The 27937-nt window shown below is 37.5% G+C and overlaps 1 protein-coding gene across 2 annotated transcripts; it reads right to left on the minus strand.

Annotated features, from left to right (window-relative positions):
- Positions 1-2906: 2906 nt before the first annotated feature.
- LOC576207 (transketolase) lies at positions 2907-25982 on the minus strand. 2 transcript variants are annotated; one of them, XM_011670640.2, is made up of 11 exons: positions 25673-25982; positions 15575-15692; positions 14307-14420; positions 13282-13379; positions 12499-12690; positions 11635-11762; positions 10845-11038; positions 9218-9539; positions 8324-8538; positions 5775-5991; positions 2907-4505 (listed from the first exon to the last, which is right to left on the minus strand). In XM_011670640.2, exons 1-11 carry the CDS (start codon positions 25780-25782, stop codon positions 4336-4338), a joined length of 1878 nt encoding a protein of 625 aa, XP_011668942.1. In that variant the 5' UTR covers positions 25783-25982; the 3' UTR covers positions 2907-4335. The 2 variants fall into 2 exon arrangements, with proteins under 2 accessions (XP_011668942.1, NP_001229589.1); NM_001242660.1 differs by lacking the exon at positions 25673-25982 and adding an exon at positions 20112-20212 and having other exon boundaries at positions 4336-4505.
- Positions 25983-27937: the final 1955 nt, after the last annotated feature.

Genomic DNA, 27937 nt, shown 5'->3' on the forward strand with positions numbered 1-27937 from the left:
CTGACATTTTTACCTCTGACATTTTTTCCTCTGACATTTTTTCCGCTGACATTTTTACCTCTGACATTTTTACCTCTGACATTTTTACCTCTGACATTTTTTCCTCTGACATTTTTTCCTCTGACATTTTTACCTCTGACATTTTTACACCGAGCCGAATTACTGGCTGTTAAAAAACACGAATCACATTTTAGATTTCTGAGTGTGCACACACTATGTAATAATGGCTAATAAATAAATAGGGGTGCAGACCTCTTGTACAATATTAGCAGCACCCTATATGATGCAATTGATTTGCACCCCAATTGCACTCTTTTTTCTTAGCGTGCTTGTTTTGATAACACTACATGTAATTTTCTTTCTCTTTCTTTTAATCATTATAACAAATCAAAGGATAACATTATAGATTATTCTTCTCAATGATACCGGAATTGAGATTTGTTTTTATATTTCTTTACATAGTTGTGTTTTTTCTAAACATATAGTTACGACCTAAGAGCGTAAAAAATTCATGCTTTATTGCAAAACGTTGGATTTCGGCAAAGCAATTTGATGTTTAATTATAAAAATATTAACTTTGTTCATTGATAAAAATTAATTTGATTTGTAGATGATTATTGTAAGCCCGATTGTCTTATAAATAACAATGATGAAGAAATGGGACGGAGCAATTCCCCTCTCTAGATATGTTTCAAAATTTCTCTGTTATAGTACTTCACCCCCCCCCCTCTCTCTCTCTCTCTCTCTCTCTCTCCCCTCCCCTCCCTCCCCTCTCTTTTTCTCGGTGTCAGTTACAAGCATTATTTATTCAAGTTGTAGCGTAACTAGTACCGTTAACCTTTTTTAATTTGTGTTTGGCATTACATTTTAAGCCTTGAAGTTTAGTTGTGTTTCATTCAACTATTTTTTTTAAAAATTGAATGCAATTTTGTTTTCCTACCCCCCCCCCCCCCCCCCCCCCCCCCCCCCCCTCCCTCCCCCTCCCACCATTCAGAATAGTCTAGCAACAATAGCTGCACCCCAGGCATTTAACCATTGCATATTATCTTACTGTTTTCTTGTTGGGGGTGGCTAGGGGTCCCCCGCCCCATTGATCACCGGAAAGGCCGTCATAGATTTAAAGGGGAAAGAGGGTGTTGAAAAATGTGTGAACAATTATTTCTGATTTTGGCAATCGTGTTCATATAGGAGCCTGGGATGAAGATAATAGGGGGGGGGTGATTTACTGTCGGGGAAAATGTAAGGGCTACTTTGAACAAACAGAACTTTGTCATTCCTTGCTCAATTTTCCTGATTGAGGTGTCATAATTATGAAAGGGCAGAAACCCAACTTTCTAGAAATGTGATTTTCTCTTTGAAATTCAGATACCGCCCGCCAAACGACTTTTCGGTTTCCTCTCTTCAAATTGATTTTAATCACTCATGCGTGAAATATGCATCATAATGAGTTGCATCAAATGAAAGAGGAGGATCTAAGCTTTCCAAATATGTGTCTTTTAATAATTATAAATGTGATTAAATTATGATAAAACATCGATAATTCTCGGTTTCGTTTTTTCTGGGACGCACTGTATATCTCCATGTATACACAAAGCATGCACAGAATCATTACCCTTCTGATTCTCACCAGATAATATTCTCAATTATTCATCATTCTGCATATTGGTATGATTAAAAATTTACTGAAAAAAATCACCTTCAATGAAAAGCCCACATATTTATGGGTACCTAAGGAACCGGTCGTTTGATCAATCAGCCATATCGTGAAGTTACTCTAGTATCTTCTCTCTCCCCCCCCCCCCTTCTCTCTCTCTCTCTCTCTCTCTTTCTCTCTCTCTATGCTGGTAGGTTCACGTTGTGAAATTACGCATGATAATAAGGAAAGATTGATAGAAATGATGACGTAAAGTGAGGTATTTGTAATTGAGAAAAGAAATGTTTCAAAATCATATTGTGTGGATTTATGACATGTTTTTACAGGCTATCGGAACTCACCTGGCAATCACAACAATACTTGGAGGTGTAATTATTTTAGCTTATGAGACGTATAATGACTTGTTATAACAGGACCTCCCTCTCTGTCTCCCCCCCCCCCCCCCCTCTCTCTCTGGGTCTCTCTCTCTCTTCCTCCCTCTCCCCCTCCATAAGGTTCCCGTGGTTCGATTACTCATGTTAAGGAGAGATTGATAGATATGACCACGGTATTTCGAATTAAGAGAATAATTATTAAAAATTTTTTTTTTTTACTTTTTAAGGCCAGTTCCCGGCCAGAACACACTCAGCAATTTTTATGCCTGGACGAATATTTGTTTAGTTCAAGTTGGTAGGCATAACTATACCTATACCGGAATTTCTGATTTCTCTTTACTCTCTTACCTTCCATCTTTCTTCCTCTCCCCCCCCCCCCCCCCCCCCCTCCTCTCCACTCTCTCTCTATTTGTGCCTTTCTTGCTCTCTCATTCTCACTTCCACCCTCCCTTCAACTACCTCTCTATTGCTATTTTTCTTTCTCTATTTCTCTCATATATAAATACATGTAATTTAAATAAGTTTTATTCTGGAATTGAAATGAGTATGATATTGTTAATTGTTGGAAGTATAAATGTTTTCATTTTAAAAACTGATGTTCTTTTCCGTAATTGTTATTGTGCATTGTAACCCTGCATGAGATGCATCCTATGCAATTTAAATCTCTGTCATGGGTTTTATGTCACATCTTTATTATTATGTTATATGTATTTTCATGAATAAAGATAAACACAATTTGTAACCCACAATATTTATTGGAAGTCTTCAATCATCTAGCATGAACTTTTCTGTCATTACCATAACTCCCCACTAGCTTTCAGAAGTATTCATAATAACTTTCATAACACCACTACAGAACAGACATGGTATACAAGGTATTTGTGTGCAATATTTATTTCTTGATCTTTGATCATGCTATAACTCTCATGGCTCTTTTAAGAGGAGTGATATGTACTAAAAACGATTACCGCACAAAAACATTAGTTTCTGGAAAAAGTGAAAGGATACATGACTACTTTGGTGTCTCATTTACATACAGATCACATGATCACTGTGTGCCATACGAGTACTTATACAAATATAATCTGAGTTTTACTCTTTCTTGGATGATAACAAAAAAATATATATTCAGGAAAAATTAGTACTTCAAGTACTGATATAGTTATTGATAACGTAATATACCTTAAAAAAATGTAAATAGACCTTGACAGTTATTAACAAAGTGACACTAAATTTGATTGAAACATCAATGATTCAGTGATTCTGTATATTATTTTAAAATAGCCCTGGTCTATAAGAAATATTAATATTGATGGTTATTATATTCAGGCAGAATAATTCTGTGTATCTTTTTGAAGAAATTTCACAATAGTCATCAAGTTTTATTTTCACTCAAAATTCATATCACCAAGAGCGCATCTGTTTAACATCCAATCAGTTCAATACAACTGGAATGATATCACAATGATGCAAAATCTACATGTATACCAGCCATGAGGGAAAACAAATTCTTATGCAAGTCTTGCACTGTTGCACATTTTCTTTGTCATTACTCACAAAATAGATGTAGGTTACCAATGTGAATTCTAAAATGTGATATTCATGTAAAATGTGGAATACATAAGGAAGAAGCTGTTGAACAAATTTAAATAATGCGACATCTATTTACCATCAACAACATACAAGTACCACTACCAGTAAAGTACTAATCAAGATGGCAAAGTACACATTGCCTTGTAAAAATACTGTAAATTTGTTTATCATTACTGGTTTTTGCTATAAGAAAAATGTCATTGAGCAATCTACATTGGCCATAGATATATCAACTATGTGCATAAACATTTGGTGAGGAGAGGAGAGTCTTAAACATGGAAGCATTTGTAAGCATTATATTCAACTCTAAAGATGAACTGACCTTCAAATCTATTACTGAAAGTGCTGAAAGGCATTACATAACTGTATTTAATACAGAAATAGTGCCTTTCTGACTCTCATTCAACATTCAATTTCTGGCAGTCTCTATCCGAAGATTAATTTCTTTCATTTCTTAGTATGAAGAAAAAAAATCAGCTACATGATTTATGATACTCATGTTTATGTGTAACTTGCAATAATATTGCAAAGTTATGATTTCAGTGATTACATATGGACTGTTAACAGAAACCTGCCTCAACAAAGAATTACTAAACAAGGAAGAAGCAACTATAAAAAAAGAAAGTGACTCGGGGGGGGGGGGGAAACAAATGAAGAGTGAAATATACAACCGGACTTGCTCCGTGTTGCGGAGTCATTTGGGCCATCCCTTCTTTAGGCTAACATTTCCTTGACGGCCTTGACAATGCAGTTTGCACTGATGCCAAACATGTCGATGAGGACCTTTGAGGGTCCACTGCGAGGAACTCTGTCAACAGCCAGACGGCGTACCACGATGCCTGGTTGGCTGGCTAGGGCACCGGCTACAGCTTCACCCAAACCACCTAGGGCGAGAACAAGCACAGGCAACAAATTACAGATGAAGGTGAATACTGGTCATTTCATTAAGTAAGAAACTTTCTTGAAGCAATTAAGAAGGTTTGATAATGTAGTACATAAGGGATTGATGTATACTGTGAGGGTTTGGAATGATCAAAAGGAAAAGAAAGTTTCGCAATCTTGCTGATACGCTGCACACAGAAATGGGTATATGGGACTACCAAGGCATATCGCATGAATCAAAGGCATAAAAAGCTCACAAATTATTTCACACCTTTACCAGAACTAAACCCCAAAAATGTATAACTAAATTGTATATACCGGTAGTTTATTATAAAATGTACAGAATTGCATAGATCAGAATACCCAGATAAGAAGCACTTTGCTATTCAAATTATCATTCATTTGAAATAGAGTTTATATTCACCTCCCAAAAAGTGTACAAATCAGCTTGAATTTGTGGAAGATCAATACAGTTTCACATTTGAAGCAGATCGACAGACTAAACACTGATATGAAAAGGAAACGGGCTTGCCTCTACTTCAGACAAGGAAACGTCTGAAGTACTGAATATAGATTACATTTATTGTTATAACATGTACTTTTACTCTCAACGGAAGTATGCGGTATGTAGTATGTACATAAAGGGCCATGAACCTACTCCACATTTGCCACCGTGTGAAGCGGTTTGACCCCTTAATTTACTGAACCTAAAAGGACTGGAAAAGAGGGGTGGGGTGCAATCCATTCTTACACTATTACATTTTAGCATTGACTCTCAACTCCTCTCCTTGATCTATGAAATTTCAGCAAAACCAGGCACTGTAAAAATCAGTGCTCAGGGTGTGTTTGTGTGTAACTGGGTTTTTACAGACGTCTGGGGTTTGACCTTTAACGTCAGCATACGACAGACATGACTTAGTTTCTGAGTTTCCCCGAGTCAGTTTGTAGGCGAAGACAGAGACTCGACCAAGTGAATGTACCACTAGATCAACCCCAGGGATGCCAGTTAGAAATGATCAGAGGGCCTGAAAATCACCTAGAATGAGCTATTTTGTACACAAAAAATCCTAAACTATGGTCTGAAAATAACTTGTCAGGACCTGAAAACTGGCATCTCTGCAACTCACATCTCCCTATAAGAACACCATATTCCCAGATATAGTTTACACAATGCTCAGTGAGAAAATGATTATCAATTCACAATTTCCGAAAACCTCTGATGTATTGATCTAAAACACTTCTGTAGCAGTCACCGTCTTTATTCTACCCACCTTCTCTGTAGTGATCCTCGACCGTCAGTACGCGTCCACCTGCAGCCTTAGCACACGCTGTGAGTGTGGCGGCATCGATGGGTTTGATGGTGAAGGGGTCAATCACGGTGACCTTGATACCCTCGTTCTCGAGTAGATCAGCAGCAGCCACAGCCTCATGGAGAGTGATTCCTGCTCCTACAAGGACCACCTTGTCTTCAGCCGACTGGCGGATCACCTACAAACAAAAGACATACAAACATTCAATACTACAATACTTGATGTTTCTTGTCAAATGTATTGTTTAATGTGTGTGCGTATTTGGGTTTTTACAGACGTGTATCAATCAGATATGATTATTTACGTCTGGGGACCGACTTTTAACGTGACCATCCGAAAGACGCGACTTAGTTTCGAACCTGCGTCCTCGGCTGAATCAGTTTGTAACTTCCACTGTTAGCTGGATTACAGGCGCACGCCACAACACAATTTTTAATACATGTTTTATATGTTTAATTGTTTATGGTTTGCATATGTCATGAGGATCTGTACATTTTAAAGCTAATTAACAGAAGGCTCATTACACATGTTTTTTACTCATCTTTCTTGATATATTCCTCGTATATCTTACTTAACCTCCTTTTCTCTTTCTTTCATTCTTTTCTCACCTTTTGTTGATTCTTGCTCCTTGCTCCTATTCCTCATTTATCCATTCTTCCTTACCATACTCATTGAATTTTTATATGTTTTACTAGGATATTTTTCTATAGATTATGTCATAGTTCTAAGACTATTGTACTTTTAACTTGAAAATACATGTACTTTTCAATTGTATTCCAATGGCCATTCAGTTGTAAGACTGCGACCATGTAATTTGTTTAATAAAACCCTGATGATCTAGTGGATGAGTAACACTACTGTGCATTACATGCTTCATGGTTCTAAACATCCTGCAGTACCAATTAATTAAAGCCACACTGTACTACTTGTAGCTACTAGCTCCCTCTATATAGAAAACAATGCCTAATCAGTGACCATTGGTCCCCCATGATCATCTTTTTCTTATGTTAATTGAGAGCCGAGTTGATGAGATAACCACCTGTCCAATGACCTTGCAGTGTGGTCTAATCCCTCCTATTAACTAGTACAGATAAGCTTTAAGGCATTAATCTACATTTTTCACTCTCTTCCCAGGTGAAGTAAATGGGTACACGGTATGAAGATATTCCTTCCAGTTCAGCTTTAGCCGGGGTAGCGATATGATACTTTGTACTATAAGCGCAGTAGAGGATATTTGTATAATAGCTGTGCTATATAAAATGGACATAATTACCATCATCATTATGATATATTATGGTAAACAACAAACTCACTTTGTTACATCAAAAAGAGACTTCAGTACTGGGCAAATTCAAAGATATTTGGTTATTTGGTATCCCATAAGTAACCAAAGTATTATCATAGCATGAACATAAATTGACACCAGATGTATCACTTAACTTAATATACGGTCTGATCTAAACTTTAAGGGGGCTTCCAAATTAAGGCAATCATCAATTATTTAAAAAGTTTGTGGCTGTCATGAATGAGACAAAATAGCTTGGAATTGCCCTAATACAAAATCAAAGAAGTTCTCTGAAAAAGAGAAACTGAAGCTTTCAGTCCTGCATTCCAAGTTTAAATCCTGCATGTTACTCTGATGATTGCAAGACGATAAACCTTCAGTGTCTTTCTGTTAAAACTCTGTTATTAACATCCTTATTCACTAGACAAGAGAGGTTTATTAATTCACATTTAATTAAATGAGCAATGGCAATCTTCATTTTCATGATGCACAAAGAGCCAGAAACTACACTTTCTCTATATTCTGTAAATATATCATTTACAATTATAAAGCAGTGTTGTTTTCCAATCATTTCATGGTTCAAAATACAATGCCATAAAGTTTCTCTGGGCCTGTGAGTGGTGATCAATTTTTGAAATCATCTCTCATTGACTACGACTGGTAAACTTTAACTCAGCATAATATATGCAGGGTTCCCTGCTTTTCATGAAACTTTGGATATTCCAAGACATTCAAGATTTTCCCTGATGGATAGTGTCACTATTAAAGCCCCACTGTCCTACTTGTAGCTACTTGCTCCCTCTATATAGAAAACTTCCCCAATCGGTGCCTGTTGGTCCCCCATGATCCTCTTTTCCTTATGTTAGTTGAGAGCTGAGTTAATGAGATAGCCACCTGTCAGTGACCTTGCTGTGTGGTCTAATCCCTTCTGGCCCAGTAGTATTGACTGTCTTTAAAACCTATTCCAAATTTAAAACATCTCAAAAAATTGGATATCTATTAAGAGATGAGACAAAATATAAAAGACAGACTACTTTCTATGGTGGCTATTAAAATTTCTGAATTCTTGATTTTTCTCTTCTGTATTTTTTTCCTCCCTGACCTTTGCTTGACTGGTAAATAGGAAACTCATTTTCCAGGATAAATGGGGACCCTGCCATGAATTCTAATTTAGTCAATGTAACATGCTACCAGAATGAATGTATGAAAGGAAGATTTATCATACCTTGGCCTTTCCAACCTCAAAGACTTCATCGTTGCCATAGAGGAGATCCGTGGTTGGGCGGCTGGTACGGGTGAACGTGATACCCTTGGTCTTGGCAGCCAACTCGATGGCACGCTCACAAGAGACCGGATCACTGGGGTAAAAGACAGTACAGGTCGGGATGGCACGGAAGATAGCAATGTCCTCAAGAGCCATCTGGGATGGTCCGTCCTCACCTGAAATTAATACACATACCAATGATCTTGGAGTTGAAATATCTATTACTGTATCGAGGGGGGCGACATCCAAATATAAGTTGATTCCTGTTAATATGCGGGCTGCATACAATCTATATTTTGTTATTCAAACATCTAAATATATTTCAGAGATTTTTAATATTTTTTTAAATAATTTTCTCAGACCTGCTAAGCTCCACCTTAAAAAAATTCTCCAACTCTGTCAATCATTAGTGAGGAACCAAGAGACAGTGGTATGTAACTTCACCAGAGCTGATCACCTGTTTACAATAGACCATAAAATACCAACATAGGATTTGTTATGTCAGATGTGCTGTAGCATCAATAGGAAAAGAAAGGTTATGTGGAGATTGTATGAAAGAATGCAATTCTTTTGTGAGAATGTGCTGAGCTGGGGGATGTTACAAGTTTACAATAATTGTTATCATAAATTAATTATAAATCTTAGATTCCTTATCCTAGATGACACATCAATAACTATTGTGAAAGTCACAAAGAAATTCTCTTGAAAAAATGTATCCTGTATTTATTCACAATTTAAGTGACCGTTATCCACACTGCAGTTAAACCGTTCACATAAACTCTTCTTTGAGATCTTGTGGAAGTTCTCTTTATCCATCCAAACCATTCCTACTATCCTAATGCTGGTCATTCTTACCAATAGAAACACCACAATGAGAGCCAACAAAGTTGACGTTGGTCTGGGAGATGGCACCCATGCGGATCTGATCGTAAGCCCTTGCCAGGAAGCAAGCGAAGGCGCTCACGAACACCACATTGCGGTCACGACAGGCGCAACCGATGCCCACACCAACGAGATTCTGCTCGGCGATGAAGCACTCAACGAATCGGTCTGGGAAGGCATTCTTGTAGGTGATGGCAAAGGTGGAGTTCTTGGTGTCCCCATCCAAGGCCACAACGTTGGGGATGGAATTGCCCAGTTTGACAAGAGCAGTGCCATACGCAACACGGGTTGCAACCTATGTATGGGGGAGGGGGCAAAGGAAACATGAGACATCAAGAATTGAAGTGATCAAAGTATACTTCTATCCAGTTGAAGCCAAATCTTGGGGGTCTGGACTTAGATTTTGGGTGCCATGTGTCCTGGGTGCCTGTTAATGTCAAGCCCGGCTTATGGGTTCTAAATCTACCTTTTTTTAAAGTATATATTCTAGGCTAATAATATTATAAAGCCTCATCAACATCAATGTTCTTCCTCAGGGCCCTATAATTGTTATTACCACAGCAAATATCACGGGAGATACCAACAACAAAATACTCAAAAATACCATCCTTACCCTTTGGTAATAAAATGTTGAATAATCAGTACATAAGGCAACGGTTGGAAGCAAGATTTTATGGCTTGTGACAATGGTTAAGCATTCTTTTACATCACCGCTTCAGTATTGTTTCCATACATCCTTAGACAAGTAAATAAATCAATAATTTAACTATTTTCCCAAACTTTTTTGTAATGTTGAATAGCACTTATATACAGGCAATCTCATCCAGCACTGCATAAATCAGTGGTGAGTTCTTGAGCATCCATGCATCTAAATCTTAGTGCCATACCTGTCTATAATCAGCCTATAAGAGGATTACTCACTTTCTTAAGAAGGGGAATGGTATTACTCTTGGGGGCACCAAAGGGTGGATAACTGTATCACTTGCCATAGGGTCATCCACACTCTAAACCTAGATTTCCTTGTTATCTCTCTTTGTGAGTAGAGCGTCTGCCTCACAACCGGGAGGTCGCGTCATACCAAAAGACGTTAAAAGATGGGAGTTGTTGCTACTTTGTTTGGCATTTAACAATAAGGGATAGAGCAACGTTGATCTGGCGCTGCTCAGTGGCTGCCGGGCTCACGATCAATTGGGCAAAAAGAATTTCCGTTTCGGTTTAATAAAATTTGGAGTGGACTACTAGGCTATTATTATTATTATTATTATTATTACTACTTTGGAAACCTATTATGTTCGAGTGGTAAATTTTGCTCTTAAGGATCTGGTGTTGCTGTTTTTTGTCAAATAATCTCGCATTCCGCTTGGAAAAATGTATAATGGATTTGGGTTGCTCAATGAAAAAAAGACAGAGAGAAAAAAAATAGATCATCCTTGGTTCCCGAAAAATGTTTGAATTTGTTGAAATTTATCGGCACTATGCAGAAATCTACGAGAAGCTGATAATTGCATACCTCAACCTGTATAAAACTAGATCACACTAATGTTACGTAATGGTGCTCAGCCAAGCTGACTATTTAAACTATGTTCTATCTTCCACATACCTTATCCCCAGTCTTATAGCTTGGAGGCTCACTCAGACACACTTTGGAGAGATCGTGCTCAGCCAGAGGAGTTGAAGCAGGTGGGACGATACCATGGGGTCCAGGGTTGGAGATAAGAGCCTTGATGGCATTCAGAGCTCCCTCAGCCTTAGCACCAAGAGCCTTCCCATGCCAATTCTCAAGATCCTCCACATCTACAAAACAAAAATACATCATTGGTTAATTCTTGTATTGCTATACCTCCCAAAATATCACTATTAAATCTGGCTTAGACCTAAAAATAAAAGATGTTATATTGCCCTTTAGGTGCCAAAACATGTGTTGGTTGGGTTGGCCGATTTTTTTTTTTCTTCTTCAAACTCCCTCTTTGGGCTGGTATTTTTTAGTTTTTAATGCTTTAATACAAATTTTTTCTAAAAAAATGTAAAAATGAAAACTTTTTTAAAAAGCCGACCATAGATTTCAAGATTTTTGGGTCGGTTGCAAAGGGCAATACAACATCTTTTTTGTTTTAAGGCCTTATATATAAGCATATACATGATACAACGATCGATGCAATGATCCGATTCAATAACTACCACTATCAAACCCTTATGTGTTCGATTACAAGTTTAAAATACATTTGGTTTATATAAGCTAAAAGTAGAAATGCATATGCATTGCAGTCACAGGAAAATCTTTCCATCATATTCCATAGATGCAAGAAGTTTGGACTCGCTATGCAGGTCCCAAACTATGGAAATGGGAGAACTCAGGAAAGCCCAGCTCCTAACCCTGGGTAGACACTTACCTGGGCAGCCCTTGCCCTTGAATGTCTTTGCTACAATGGCAGTAGGCTTGTCCTTGACGGTGGAAGCATCATAGAGGGCCTTGTTCAAGGCCTCCACATCATGACCATCAACAATAATAGCATGCATCCTGTTGATATTGAAATATAACATGGTTAACCTTTTGTTATCAGAATACTTCCAGTATGAGGGAATAAGCTTACATTCCAATGTTTTCAAAAGTTGATATAACTTCTCGTCATAACATAGATATTTGAACAAAACGTATATCAAGAATTTGCACAAATTTGTACATTTTTAATCTGACAATGGTCATTCAAAATTTTTGTGAGCAAAGCCTGAGCCCTGTCTTACCCTCAATTTGGCCTTTCACTTTGTGTCCTTTAGATCTTACCTACCTTAAGTCCCATTTAATACATCATCAATATCTGAACATGCTGTGCCCTACAACATCTTTGTCTCTTACATCATGTTCCTTCAATACCACACATCGCTTCGAATCCTGCCTCCTTTTACACTAATCATTCACACAATGCCTACCTTCCTATACTGAATACCTTTACACACTGCATCCCTTTACACTCTCTCTACCCTGTATTCACTTACACCCTATATCCCTTTACACCCTCGATTCCCTTACACATTCTCTACCCTTTATTCACTTACACCCTATATCCCTTTACACCCTCGATTCCCTTACACCTTCTCTACCCTGTATTCACTTACACCCTGCATCCCTTTGCTCCCTCTATTTATTTACACCATGCAACCCTTTACATCCTGCATCCCTCAACACCCAGCATCCCTTTACAACCAGCACCCATTTACACCAGGTATCCCATTTCACCCTATGCCTGTCGACATACCCAAATGCTTCCAATCTCTTCTGGTAGACTTCCACCTGGTGCTCAAGGGAAGCTGGTTGACTCTGACCAAGACGGTTGACATCAAAGATGGCCACAAGATTGTCCAGTTTGTAGTAGCTGGCGAATGCACATGCCTCCCAGATGGACCCCTCTGCGCTCTCACCATCACCGACCAAGCAATAGGTGCGATAGCTGAAGACAAATTCAAATATCTGTAGTTGTCATCAAAATAATATGGCAAGTCTAAATACTTTTCCCATTCTGGACCAGCCAATCAATAATAAAGGTAAATGCTATTTTGTAGGTGGCATGTATAATTTATTTGTCAAATGGCAATCTTTCCCCCTCTTCCCTCCAAAATAAAACAAAACCAAAACCAAAACAGCTGGTAATGTTTAGAAGTATGTGTATTTTGAATTACAAACGTTAATATTTTTTTTAATCAAATATTTCAGTTACTGAGCAACATACTATTGTATACTAGCTGTGCTATATAAAGTGGACACAATAAATCATTGTCTTCTGAGAGTCATCCAAGTGTTTTTAATTTGGTTTCCTCAAAGCTTTCCCTGAACATGCAGATATTTGGGATCACCATCAAGAAAAACATTGACAATGGTTAAAGTCCAATACCTCACTCACACCCCCAAACCAACTCCACACCGACTCTAAACTGATCAATTCCTGGCCATTTCAGAAAATGTAAACTTTTTGGGGGTCTCTCGTCAGTCTGGTGTTGGTCTTGGCGGGATGACTGAGGTAGGTACTAGGAGAGTTACTTACTCGGCCTTGTCAAAGTACTTGGCAGTATAGGCCATACCTGCAGCCACACTCAGACCCTGTCCCAGTGAACCAGTAGCCACATCTACGAACGAGAGTCTCTGCAAAACACACATTCAATATCTTGTCATTGCTTCATACAGTCAGACCCTGATGAAACATTTTTTGATATTGTCTGATTTCTTTTTTATTTTCATGAACATTGGTAGAAGGATTCAGGACCTTTGTATGTTGAGAGAAAATGAATTTAATTAACAAAAAAGAGGTTGCTTTGAAGTCAGAAACAAAACAAAAAAATAATTGAAATAGACATCAAAATAATTATGTGACATGTCTCAGCTATCACTTAATATTGTTGATTTGATTGAAGTCCTTGAATGATAAATATATGTATTAAACATGATCTGTGAAGTAGACTACAAAAAGGAGAATTGACAAGGTGTTGTGATCCCCATAACAGAGGCTCTAGCTTCACATTCCAAAAAGGGGCAACGTAAAGTTTTGAAACCCCAAATTAATAATTCTGTTGACATTTTTCTACATGCCATAGTTTCCAAAATATTTCAATGGAAATATAACTTAACAAAACCTGAAATATCTTTTGTCAAGCTTAACCTTCTCTTCCCTTGACCCGACACCCTGGAATGCACTCTAAAGCACTCAACTGTAAAACCTGTATACATGCTACACTGCTGTTTGTAAAGCAAATAATGTGACCTAGAACAAATTTGTCTCGATGGCAAATCAACATGCCATTTATCAGTCTAGACTAGTTTGTAATAACCAAATGATGCCATATGGTTTAAACAAGAAGACGTCCAACTGTGTGCATTACAAAAAAACTACTCTCAAAGTGACAAGAGGTTCTGCATGTTGCAGGTTAGTAGCCAATGAATGTTGTCCCCCTTTCATTGGTGTGTAAATGACGAACGATTACATGACATTGTGACGATCTAACTTCAGAGATAGCAAAATCTAGCATGCAGTGGATCGCACTATGTCTTCTAGTGAGAAGGGGGTCTACTTACAGGAGTAGGATGTCCCTCCAGATCGTTGTCAATCTTGCGGAGATTGTTGAGGTCGTCGACACCGACCAACCCAGCTTCAGCCCAGGCTGCATACAAGATAGGAGCAGCATGACCCTAAAGAAGAAACACAATTAATCATCTAAGTCAGTTATGTATTTCATGCTTAGAAAATCTTTAATATCAAATTATTTCAAACACACGATCTCAAATTTGTTATCATGTACATGTATTTTAGGAAACTGTCTAAGATTTGTTAGTGTACTTTAAGTTCTCAAAGTTCTCCTCATGCATATGTTTGTCATTCAGCTGTCTGTGCTTTGTTGTCAGGGTTTTCGAGCCTGTCATGAAAATTTTAGGTATACGTGAAATATGTCTTTATGCAGAACTCGGTCGAATGAAAGAAATGAAAATTCCCATTATTCCAACAGTTAGCATATTCAATAGTGTGAGCAAACCTCGTTTTTTTAAAAAACTATTTTCATGATCCAATGCACCAATACAATGCTACAGCCTAAAACTAGCAAACCTTGCCACAGAACAAACAGAACAATCACTCTATCATGAGATGGATATCCCCTAATACTTCAGTCACACCACCAAACTCGCACCACATTGACTCCAAACTGTCCAATTCTTGGCCATCTGGGTTGATGTCATTATTTTTTTGTTCGGTCCTTATTTAGTCTGGTGTCGGGCTCATCTGTGTAACTCGAGCAGATTCATGAGCAGACAATACGATTGTACTTTTGTAGGTGACGCGACATTTGCTCCTGCTACAATTGCTCCGGGCTTTACTATGTCAAAGGTATAGAGCTGGTACAGAGTTAGGGTTTGGGTTAGGTATAGTGATGGGTCCAGGGGGCGTTTCACAAAGATCCTAAATTGAACTTATCTGTAAGTTGGACTTAACAATTATGGAAAGCCATTAGCATCTATGAAATTATTTTGTGAAAGTTATTTTAAAAGGCATAAAATGTTGATTCAAATCATTCATATTTTCTATTATCAAGGAGGTTTCATGTTCTTAATGTGGCATTTATAAAAAAAAGTCTAAAATACTTCAATTTTCACTTTTGATTATATTTTATTCTACGTTTAAGTCCAAGAGGTAAGTTCAACTAAGAGTTAAGTTCAACTTAAAATCTTTGTGAAACCATCCCCCAGGATTGACGTTATGAATTCGCTTAGAGTTTAAAATTGAGGTGGAGCACTTGTGGCAGGAGCAAGTGACGCACGACCCGACCCAGGATTGAATCCTGACTGCTGACCTTTGACATGATGAAGCGGTCACTACCGGGGTCACGTGGCTTGCTGATGGAGTACCTCATGGTGTTGAAGAAGAGCACAGACATGATCTCTGCAGCAGAGCAGCATGATGTTGGATGTCTGAAGAAGAAAAGGAGATAAATGAAATCATAACTGAATTGAAATGAACTTAATGGATGTACTATGACATTCATTCGCCTTGTCCTTTCCATCGAGTTTGACCTTACATGTCTGTGATAAAGGTCAAATTTAATACACAGTGTTATTTGAGGTCATGCATTTTATGACACTACTTTACTTCAATGCATCTACATGTAGTTGATCTAAAAGAAAATTGATGATCTGTTTCTTCAAATAATTTCGAACCAAATGTTTTTCACTTTAGTACACTATTCTTGTTATAAAACTTAAATTTCATTTTTTTCCAGGTTTTTTATAATAGAATTAATCAACCGTAACACATTATGTGATTTACTCAAATTACAGTTGTTCCAGATTACATTTGTAATAACAAATTAAAGCCCCTCTTAAGTGTTGGGAGCCCCCAAAATTTGATGGAAAAATTTCGCTTATAACTGTTTCATAATGTGAAAAGGATGTCATTTAAGACACATTTCTTCAAGAACTTTTAAAACAAATGTGTTTGAAGTTGAATATCCAAGAAAGAATACAACATTTAGGTTTTCTGCATACAACAGAAAACCCTAATTTTGTATTCTTTTAACAATATTTGTCTTTACAGTTCAAACACATTTTTGGGGGAAATCTTTGCAGAAGTGTGTCTCAAATGACATCCTCTTTTCCTATTACCTATTTCTGGTTCTACTAATTATTCCAAACTATCATTTGAGGGATCCACGGTCCACAGTTGTACAAGCATTGCTTTTAAGTGGGCCTCTCTGTTTCCAATAAATATGTATTCCTTAATTATTGTAAATTATTATAATTCATTTGTGATGATTTGTTGAAAACAGAAATAAAATTGAATTGAATTGGAACACTCAAAGTAGGTAATGCAATGCCGACTTCTTCCTTTTTTTACAAGCTACTGAATTTCAGTATCAACAAATTGCAAATCCCCCAAACAAGGAAGTAAATTTTTAAAAATATAAAAAAATAGTACAAATATTTACAGTACCAGTTACCTTCTGCTACCAAGCTACATTTCCTGCTAAACCTAATTCTCTGTCTTCTTTCTTTTTCCATTCTAACATATTTTACAGACTAACATGTACCACACAAATATAATAAGTAGTATCACATACATATATCTTTGCTTGTTTGAACAAGCAGTCAAGGGTAAAAGATAACTACTGACTGACTCAGCTTTTTTTTTAAACTGCACAATCCATTAAAATGAACACAAATTAAAGTCATAATCTACATGTATGCAGTATTTTGGTTCACAAAACATGCCCACTTACTCAAAAACCCTATAAACGATTTCGGTCAGAATTAAGCCATTCCTACCAGGTCTGCTGATCACAGTCCCCTGATTTCCAGAGACACTTCCTATTTCTATTCAAAATGCTTCCTCAACTGATCAGAGAATGCTAACTATCCAAGCCCGGACAAGCAAACCAGTCGTGATGCATGATGCTTTGATACTTCCACATAATTGTATTTTCTATGCGATACATCGTAAGGCTAGAAAATATTGTTTGTTTGGTTCACATTATTTATTACATAACAGGACGTAAGATGTGTGTTATAGGCATTTTGGGATTGCTGAGCATGATAGAGCGTGTCATGCGGAGAAGCAATTTATGGGTGTAGTAGAAAAGTCACTCTAGCCCCTGTCAACCACGCTTAGTACAGTACATGTAATTTTACATATCTTCTTAAAATTAAATAGTTTTATCGCAGAGTAAACGCCATTTGAATTGTTTCAAAATTGGTTAAGCCAAATACGTTCAACTTTCAGAACAGTGTGACAAATCAACAAACTAAACGCTGCCAAAAAAGATATTGAAAAGGTGCACTTAATCAACCAGCCAAATTGTCAGGTTGAGTTAAACAGTGCATTTCTGTCATTAGGGTTTTCCAGAGCTTTTTTATCTGTTTTTTTTTCTTCTCCAGCCTAGACGAAACGTCTTAATTCCTTTATAGATTAGGTACACCCTTTTGTGTACATGGGTGTTTGTTTGTTGCATGCATGTCAGACAAATCACCAGCTGTCGCTTCTAGCCGATACTGACAGGACATATCCCATGTATATATTGGTGTATTTTTTCATTATTTCTTCTTCAATGACATATGTGTTGTATGTAATGGTGTAAGGAGAAAATGAGTGTTGAAAGAGGGGTGTATTTTGAACTTCTAAAGGACACACCCTCAAAGTGGCTCAACACTAAAAGGTAACAAATAACATGTGGGACCCAAAATCTTGTTACATGTACTTGTGCATACCCCTAAAAATGTCAAAACATTCATCAAGGGCCATATACATTTATAAAGGGCTCAAAGGGCATACAGTATACACATAGACACTACAAATGCACTCCATACCCATTTTGAAAAAAAGCTAGGAGGTACGAAATCAAGACCAGATACCAAGAAAACTACCCGGGACAGGAAGGAAATACCCAACTAAACGAGCTAAAGGCAACTCATAATACAGCATGCCATATCATCTGTACATGGGTATTTTGCAGCAAATAAATTTTGTATAACATCCTGATTGTTGACTGATTTTACACAAAAGTACAAACAGATAAACACTTTTCTATACTTTTGGTTTCATTTTCAATAACAACCTAGATTCTTTTGAAGGTTTTGGTCATTGTTAAATACTCACTGCCTCGCTTTTGAGCAAGAAGGGAAAAAATGAATATAAAGAGAAAAATTTCGATAAACATAAACAATGGGACACAGGCAGTAGTTTGGTCATGCTTTGCTTTTGAGCAAGAAAGGAAAAAATGAATATAAAGAGAAAGATTACAATAAACATAAACGATGAGCCACAGGCAGTATAGTGCATCCTGGTGCCTCTATTCATGTGAGGAACCCTACATCAGGATATACATTCCAACATCACCTGCATGCCTTAATTTCACACAGAATAATATTACAATTGATATTTGAATTAAAAACAGAAAATGATACAAAAATCTATGAAAACTATAAATCTTTCCACACAATAGTGTTATTACGAAAAGATCTAACTCTTGATGCATTTCTGAAGGTATAAAGAGGCATTCCAATACCATTCATACTGTAGCAGGCACTATTTGTAACCAGCATAATTGAACTTAATGAGTGGAATTCACAAGCAACGGGTGGGGTACCCTCTACCTCTCTACCAGCAGAACATTTGCTTCCCTCAACATAAGGTACCTGATGGCGTAATTTAATAACACTCTGGTATTTGATATTCGCAATGGCCAGGTCTTTCATTTGTGCGGCATTTAAAACCAATCAGCTTGGAATTCAGTAGTATTAAAATTTAAAACAAAAAATTAGTATGTACACAGACGAAGACAAATAGTTTGTGAACATCCGAATTAGTTAACGAGTCTATTTATTGTGACTTACACTGGCTGGGCTTACCCATAACTTAAGGTGTTGTGTTTCAAACCTGTCCCTCATTATTTATAGTTTCTCTAATTCATACTAAGTTTCTAGTATTGTTGGTGTTGCATTTCTCCGTACAGCGAAAGAAATAAAATCAACATGTTATTTGATAAGAACAATATTCTATGCTATGTATACACTGTATAATATAGACAAATCAATAAGGGGTCTAATTTCTTTGCAGCTGTATTCCCCTTCGTGAGCAATTATATATTTCCTAGTGTATGACATGATTCTTTTCTTTCCTTCTACAATATTTAGGGGCATAACCTGCTTTACAATGTTCTCTATTTATATCACACCTGTCGAGTATTCAGAGCTAGTGGTGGAGTAATATAAGTAATCTACTCCAAACCAAGTCACAAGCTTTCATAGGGCTCTATTTGAGCAGGGAATCGTTTTAAATAATTAGTTACTATCACATCGTAGGTTGTAACTGTATGCAGGAGATCGTCATGTTTGCCGGTGGCACTATTCTTGATGATGGCTTTGCACCATCTTTGCATCTACATAAGCAATTCTGCCCCTTCAAATTTTCATTAAATCGGTTCCTTATGAAGTACATGTACATTCTCAAGTAGATTCATTAGAATTTTCCTCAGCCATCTCTCTCTAAAACAATCACTACGGTGTTAAATTTTCAACTTTAAAATCTGGAAAGCAATGTTTGTGACCCAATGAAAAATTTCTGCCCTTTAAATTGTATCAGGTAGTCAGTAAACATTCAAGAAGTAAATTGCACTGCATAAAAGGCCAATCTTCTATTGATTTGAATTAGCTTTTTGGAGTTCAAAATTTTGTTCTCATCATGCAAACTCTTCATGATGGTCCTTGCAAACTTAAAATAAAAGAAATTGTATATCCAAGGGATGGCATGTGGAAAAGATGCCAGACGTCTTTAGTGAGTACTGTTTAGAAACTTCTTAAACCATTTTCATGTTGCCAAAGTGGAATTTTAAAACATACCCTGATCCAGCAGCAGTGGTACAATTGATGCTGTGCACTCGGAGCTTGTTGGCAATATCCTTCAAAGCCTGTTTTCTGTCGTCAGCAAGAGTAGCAGACATGATGCTAAACAGAGTGTTGCCTCAAATTTTACACAAATCTGACACAAGAATCTTCAAAATATCCCAGATACAAGCTCTGATCTGACTGTGCTCAACGATGGGATTTACACCACACCCCAAACTAAAGAAGCAGTAGTCAATACTCTCAACCAAGTGGATAGCCAGCAGGATGGTCGAGTGTGGACGAGAGTGCACAGTCACGCCTCTCTCTATCTCTCTCAGTTTAAAAGCCAAACACGCACCAGTGCACATCACAAACCAGTGCACATCACAAACCAGGAAGCAGAGAATGCTCTGGGATTGTTATGCAAATATAGAGAGATTTACTGGAAGCAAAGGAGGCCAAACCGTCTGTGATTTGATACAAAACAAATAATGAACAAGTGGAATAACTAATGGGACATTACACTTGTTGTGTCATTACGCAAGTCCAAATGTACAAAAGTTCACATTTTTACAGAGTCAAGTTGGAATGACTAAGCATAATCACAAACTCTTTGTAAACAAACTGTAAAATGTAGAACTTCAAAATCAGACAAATCTCACATTTCTGTTTGAAAAACAATACAGATACAACTGAAGGACAGGCATTTTGAATGGAGGTCCCTATGCATGAGACTTTAAAAAGCAAAGTAATTTAAACTTCAGTGATACAATGCTTCAAAAAGTACTAATGTATTTTAATTCATCAAATCAAATAATACATACCGGTAAGCATGCACATTCAAGTGTATCTGAACAATGGACACACCATAATGTAGAACATGAATTGCCCTAAGTATGCAATACTCTACTGTATGTCATTCCAAAGTTCTACATCTATTATCAATGAACAAACTTCTACTCCAGTTCTTGCAGGGCGTTCAGGATTAGTCAGAACGAATCTAGTTTTTCAAGGATCTGCATGAGTGATCTTGGTGCCTGGTAAATTTTAGTTGGCATGACTAGACAGAAAATGGACTTTCATTGACCAACAAACAAACAAATGAAATTAATGCATGATGAATGCATGAAAAAAAAAAAATACAAACTTGGAACAAAAGAAACATACACAAACAAGACAAATGATTTTCACAGAAATATTATATCTAAAATCAACAAAATATGAAAAAGGATACAGAGACAATTCTTCCATTCGTTTGCACCTAAATCCCTCAACGTACATGTAGGCCTTTCCCTTTTCTTTCAATTATTATGATGGTATTATTTGTCTGCAAACTTTACTGACATGTTTCTTCTAGACTCAAACAGCTTTCCATGGAAGAAGGAAGGGTTATATTTCCACTGAATTGATCATTCTACATGTGCAATAGACAAAATCAGAGTGTACAGTACATTCTCTAACCATAAAAGGCAGTGCCGATGTCTATAAGAACCACATATTTGTAATAATTTTGTGTTATAAACTGAGACTTAAGCCTATCGAGGTAAATGGTAATTGTGATATCATGCAAATACAAGTAGAATGTTTTTGTGTCCTTGTGTTATAATCAGTGGCTCAGAGTCCAGCCATTGAGGGGCCAACAGTCTTAGACCCCATTCTCACTCACTTCCTGGACCGATCCACTGGATTGCTCCAGAGGAACGGTTCGTTTATGTTCACACCTGACTTGCCAGACCTCTCTTGTTGCTATGGTAGCACTAATGAGCTAGACTGTTCCTGTGGTAGCAAAGATCAGTGGGTCAAATGTTACGCGCGATAATTAAAAATCAATATGTATTGCCTCATCTTCCGCTATATTAAGTATTTTTTATCATTCCACATTTTTTCTTTCTATCTTTCCTCATGTTATTCTTTGTTTCCCTTCTATCATTTTCTCTTTCTATTTTTCTTATGTTATTCTTTGTTTTTCCATCTTTCATATTCTTTTCTATCTCTGAATTTTCTATTTCTGTCCTTCCTTACACTTATTCTAATTTCTTTTCTTCTATCACCTACTCTTATGTTATTCTTTGCTCTTATTATTCTTCATTTTCTCTTCCTATCTTTCCTTACACTATCCTTTGTTTCTTCCTTCTATCATCTATTCTTATGTTATTGTTTGTTTTGTCATTCTATCATTTTTCTCTTTCTTTCCTTATTAAGCGGAAAGCCAAAGTCATATATCATGCTAAGTTTTTGAGTTGCCTGCCAGGCTGCCACTACCACATAAACTAAGCATACCTTGTTAATTCAAAAAAGATTTTGTCATAACACATGATATTTCAGAGATGTTATTTTTCTAAATTGTAGCAAACACCCCTAAATCAGAGGGGGCGTCCAAAAAAGAGGCACTTTGACGAAAAATAGTAGCATAATAGCAAATCTATCCATGAATGTGCCTCCACCCCCTTTTTGGGGCTGGCGTTCTGGGCAGCCAGGATAATGCCAATATCTTGCCAGCAAACTATGTTCTCATCAGCCCCTATCACAAATGTTATAATGATGCTATAGAACAGGGATTCTCAAAATTTTTCTTTGATAATGACTTCTATGAAAGCTGTAAGGTCCGAAACATGGGATGCCAAGATTTGCCTGAAATTATTAATGTCGATTGAACTAAGTAGAACAATGTACAATATGATTGCTGGAAAGCCGGGCACAACTCAAACATTGCTCATTTTTGTTTCAGACTTAAACAATCTACTCCTAAATTTTACAGTAATGACACTTGTATACTGAAGAAATGATGCAGAGCCCCAGGACACTTTAGAGTTTTAGCAATTCAGGGAGCTCCGACGCTGACAGAGCAAATGTGAATATTCGTGATATAGAGCCATTCACTCGGAATTGCTGAATATGCAATAGTGCTGTAACATCACGAATATCTACAATTCTGTTTAACCGCCAGTCAAAACTGACAATTTTTTGTTAAACTATTTTTTATTTTTTTTAATAAATTTTTTTTTTTTAATTAAAAAAAAAAAATTGTTTTTTTCTTTTTCTTTTTTTTTTGTGTCCAGCAAGCCAGGTCCGTGTGAAAAAACGGGAAGGACTTTCATTTAACTGCGAGGTACAGTTGAAGGCGCCGATTTATGCTTGTGAACTTGTCACACATAATAGTAACAATGTCGTTTTCAGAAGAATGTGTAAAATCATTAATGTAAATTAAACACAGTAGGATAGAACCTTGTGGTACGCCATGTGTAAAAATTGGATGAATTATTATTATAAACTACATATTGAGATCTATTACACAGATTACTTTCAAACCAAGATGACAGAAAAATTGGAGTGTTGTTCTAGTTTCCGAGTGGTGAGTCAACACACCGATTACTGAGCTGGGAGACATTACCAGGCATAGTGCCAGGTGGAGGGGCATAAATCGAAAATTCAAAAAATTATAAAAAATTATTTTTTTTAAAATTAAAAAAAAACAAAAAACGGGAAAACAAAATCGCCAATTGAAAACGGAATCCGCCATGGGCGGTCGGATACCGAACAGTTTAAACGTTTGACTACAGCACTAATATGCAAGAGGTTGAGAAGGGCTCTGTCTCCTTGATTCATGCATATTCAGCAATTTCGAGTGAACGGTGCTCTATAATATGAATATTCATATTTGCTGCGCCGCTACCGCAAATGCGTACTGTCTCTTCGCCATGTTGAATCAACGATACAACATGGATGAATCGTCGGGTTAGGAGGAAGAATCACGCTTTTTCCCATCAAAGACTTAAAGTGACTCTGTAACATTGTTGAAGGTTCATTACAAAATTGTGTGATTTTGGTATTAGGGTGTCTGATCGCGCACCCGATGTTGTGCGCTAAAATTCTTCCCATAGAGATTACACGCATCCCTATGCAGTCTACGTGCATTGCGCGACCATGCAAAAAAAGTCAATTTTTTTTTTTCAATTCGAGATTCAAACCTTTATCTGTTGTGATCCTGAAGGTGATAATCAATAAATGAGGTGTCATATGAAAGAGCAGGTAAATTCCAATATTTCTAAAGGGGCGTAGCCCCCGAAATTCTAAAAATATCTTGGTCAAAACAGCAATTGAAACATTGTGTCCTGGCTAACTCTGAGGTTTGTCACTTTTGAGATATGACGCCCCGATCGATAAGTAGTCCCAGTCCTAAGGAACAATTCTATGTGCTTATATTTTCGCTAGCCCCCAGGGATCACAACTGATAACAGTTTAAAAATACCCTTCTCGCTATTTGGTGGATCAGCTAATTAGGGGGCGTGCGCTCCGCTCAGTCCAAACCATGGTTACATCGCGTAACATCTCCGCGCACGAACGAAACCCCAAATTCAAGTATGGGTGGCCATTCGCGGCATAGAACCCGGAAGTGAATACACGTTATAGTCAATGGCAATATCGCGGAGACATCTCCGCGATATTGCCATTGACTATAACGTGCATTCACTTCCGGGTTTATTGTGCGACGAACGCCAACCATACTAGTCAATGGCACATGTCGCGGAGACAGCGTAGCTCAAGCTGCAAGTCGCGGATTGGCATAGCAGCATGCGTACGATATGCATACGCTTGCATATCGCGCGATACAGCTGTTTGGCTAAATTTAGCAAAACAACATCACTCTGCGTAGACGTCTTTTTCATCGATTTTGACCAAAATGATATGAATATACCAGCGTTTTGGAGGGGCTGTAACTTTTGATAGAAACATCGGTGAGACTTGAAATTTGAAATGTATTATTCTGATAACATCTTTTATTCAAATATCAAACAAAAATGGTGAAAAACGATCCCAAATTGAAAATTGAAAAATCGTTCAGACACCCTATTGGTATGAAATGTTACATATTATCTTCCTTCTACTGTACTCTAATATGCAAAAAATCCTGAAAAAATTATAAAACCACAAAGATATTAATGGAAGGAAGGCGTCACTATCCCAATTTTTATTGTTAATAATGGTCTGTTTTCACTCAAACTTTCAGATTATCTGCAACTGTACATCTAGCATTGAAGTCACTACCTTAGCACCATTTTCTCTCACTTTTACAATGTTACCAAGTCCCTCTAATCCTTCAAATTATTATTTCAAGTGGTTGGAAAGATGCCCAGAGAAGTAAAAAAAAAAACATTGCAAGTCAAAATTGTAACTCTACTACCTCTTTACATTGTGAAAAAAAAATCTGATCCAACCCACTGTTTGAATCGTTTACAGAAACGAGCTCCGACGCCTTCGGCATCTGCGTCGGAGCTCCCTGAATCTGGAGTTAGCTAGGTCGGTGTTGGCGACTTAATCAAACATTTCGACCCAGTGATCGGCAAGTAGACCCAGCTCAGCTCAGGTCACAATTCGAATTTTCAAAATATTCTTTCTAACATCGCCATCGGTAAGTTCAAAAAATTTCCTTAGGTGTCAGCAATGGTCACTAAAGTATCAATTTTTAGTGATCTCAGTTGAGTTTTGTACAGTGGTGTTTGAAATGTTGTTTAATACACAGCCATGATATGGTGCATGCGCGTGGTGTACACATTCGTTCGACCCGGAATACTTACCCAGAACCTGCGGCACTAGTCGACGAAATGCTGTGGATTCTCAACTTGTTTGCTATGTCTTTCAGTGCCTGGAGCCTCTTGCTGTCTGGACGATGATATGGGTCTGTCATTTTTACTGATTCTGGAGTTAACTGCTCTGACAAGTTGGACTGGGCTAAGTCGAGTGCTTGATCTCTACCAGGCAATGGATCTGAAGGCCAGTGCACAGTGCAAGTGATTTTAGGCTAAAGTTCACCCAGTTGATCGCCACAACTTCAGCGATAACATGAGTTGGCAAAATGCTGGTATTGGTCGCGAGCGAATAGTCTTCGTGCACGGTAGGAGCACGTGTAAAACACAAGATTAAAAAATGCACAATAGGTGGTGAGTCTAGAGGCGGCAGCTGAGGGGGGGGGGGGGGGGGGGGGGGGGGGTGGGGGAGGGGGGAGGGGGGGTGAGAGGACGGGTGCCGAAGTGGCCCTTATGAGGCTTTTTATGTGTAAAGCCGTTTTATTGCCCTTTGCGACCAACCCCAAAAATTTAAAATCTAGGGTCTACAGCGGCCGGCTTTTTAGTAATTTTTTTTTACCGTTTTTTTAGAAGAAAAAAATGTTAAATGAATTTAAAAAAAAATATGGCTTCAAAACTGAAAAACAAAAAATTATCAGCTTAAAGAGGGAAACAAAGCAACAACAAAAAATCGACCAACCGACCCCTGAGGTTCAGGCAATACAACCTTATCGCGAAACCTGCACCTTTTTACTTAGATAATAATGGACTCCTATAACTTCTTATCACAAGCAGATTTCATAGGGGGGGGGGGGGGGAGAGAATGAAAAGGCAGGAGGAATCCTATTTATTTATGTTTTGCGTGTGTTTTATCTAGCACAACAATCTCCTTGGCACGAATAACATTTTGTAAACATTTGTACAGTGGCAGTTTCTCGAGCTACATTAAAATCGACAATATTGCCACTGCATCCTGTTTCTTTTTGGAACAAAATTTGAAAATGGTAAAATAGTGCACAACTCTTCGCTAAGTGGGGGGAAATATTACAAGAACGACAAGAAGAACGGGAAGTAGGAGGAGGAGGAGGAGGAAAAGAAGAAGAAGGGGAAGAAGAAGTAGAAGAAGAAGAAGAAGAAGAAGAAGAAGAAGAAGAAGAAGAAGAAGAAAAAAAAAAAGAAGAAGGACTCGGAGGAGAAGAAGAAGAAGGAGCCTGGAGGAGAGAAATTGAATCGATTTTCAAATTTGCCTCTCTTTTTCTCTCTGTTTCTCTCTCGGTTTCTCTATATCTCATTTTTGTCGCGTTTGTTGCGAGTTACGTGCACACAATAAAGAAAAATATTATTGAAGTAGGCCTAGTCATAAATCACTCAGAAAATAATGTTCATTAAATCGATGAACTTCAGCAATAACAAAGAGATTCGGTCACAGTATGTCATCCTGCTTCGGAAGACAAATAATTATGATCGAAGCTCTTTGCTCCGTAATGTCAACAGCGCCATCTACACTCGGAACGCATTTTTAAAAAAATGCAATATGACCTGTGCTGTATAATGTATTCATCGGGAGATGGCGACATGTCATGCAATGATAACATGCATGCACTGATACAAGACCCTCAAAAAATTATAATAAAATCTAGGAGTTAAAAATGCACCATGTCATTCTATCTAAATATAACAAATTTGTGTATTATGGGTTATGTTTTACCCCAATTTATGGAATTATTTTAAAAACAATTTATTCCTAATATATAGATCTAGATGATAGTATACATTCTCAGATTTTATTGAATAATAATTTGCCAATGTGTGTTTTGCGTGACTGCTAAAGCACGTGTATGATATGCTTATCAACTAGGGGACCTACGCCCTTAAATCATAAATGACAGTAATGAGGATTAATGCCCCACAAAAGGGCACTAATATAGCACATCGACTCGGTTTTGATCATGGGGTCTCACAGTTACGAGGCCATTGCGTTGTCACTGAACCATGACTGTACGCGGTGGGGGCTATAGGGTAGGGGGCAGTTTCCATAAATAAAATAAAACAAAGAAAATGCAATAAATTGTCAATAATTTATTGCATTTTACCCCGGTTCCCAACATATAAAGATCCTCTGGAATGCCATGCATTAAGGCTCAAGGCATGGGGACACAGAGGATTTTTTGCCTTTATTCAGATTCATGGAGGAAAAAAAAAGAAGCTCAGATTAAGTTCCCTGATCTTTCAATGACCTACCTTATGTGCCTTTGTGTTTTACGCTGAACATAAAGT

Source organism: Strongylocentrotus purpuratus, unplaced genomic scaffold, assembly GCF_000002235.5.
Source record: "Strongylocentrotus purpuratus isolate Spur 01 unplaced genomic scaffold, Spur_5.0 spur5_scaffold_6, whole genome shotgun sequence".
Lineage (NCBI taxonomy): Eukaryota > Metazoa > Echinodermata > Echinoidea > Camarodonta > Strongylocentrotidae > Strongylocentrotus > Strongylocentrotus purpuratus.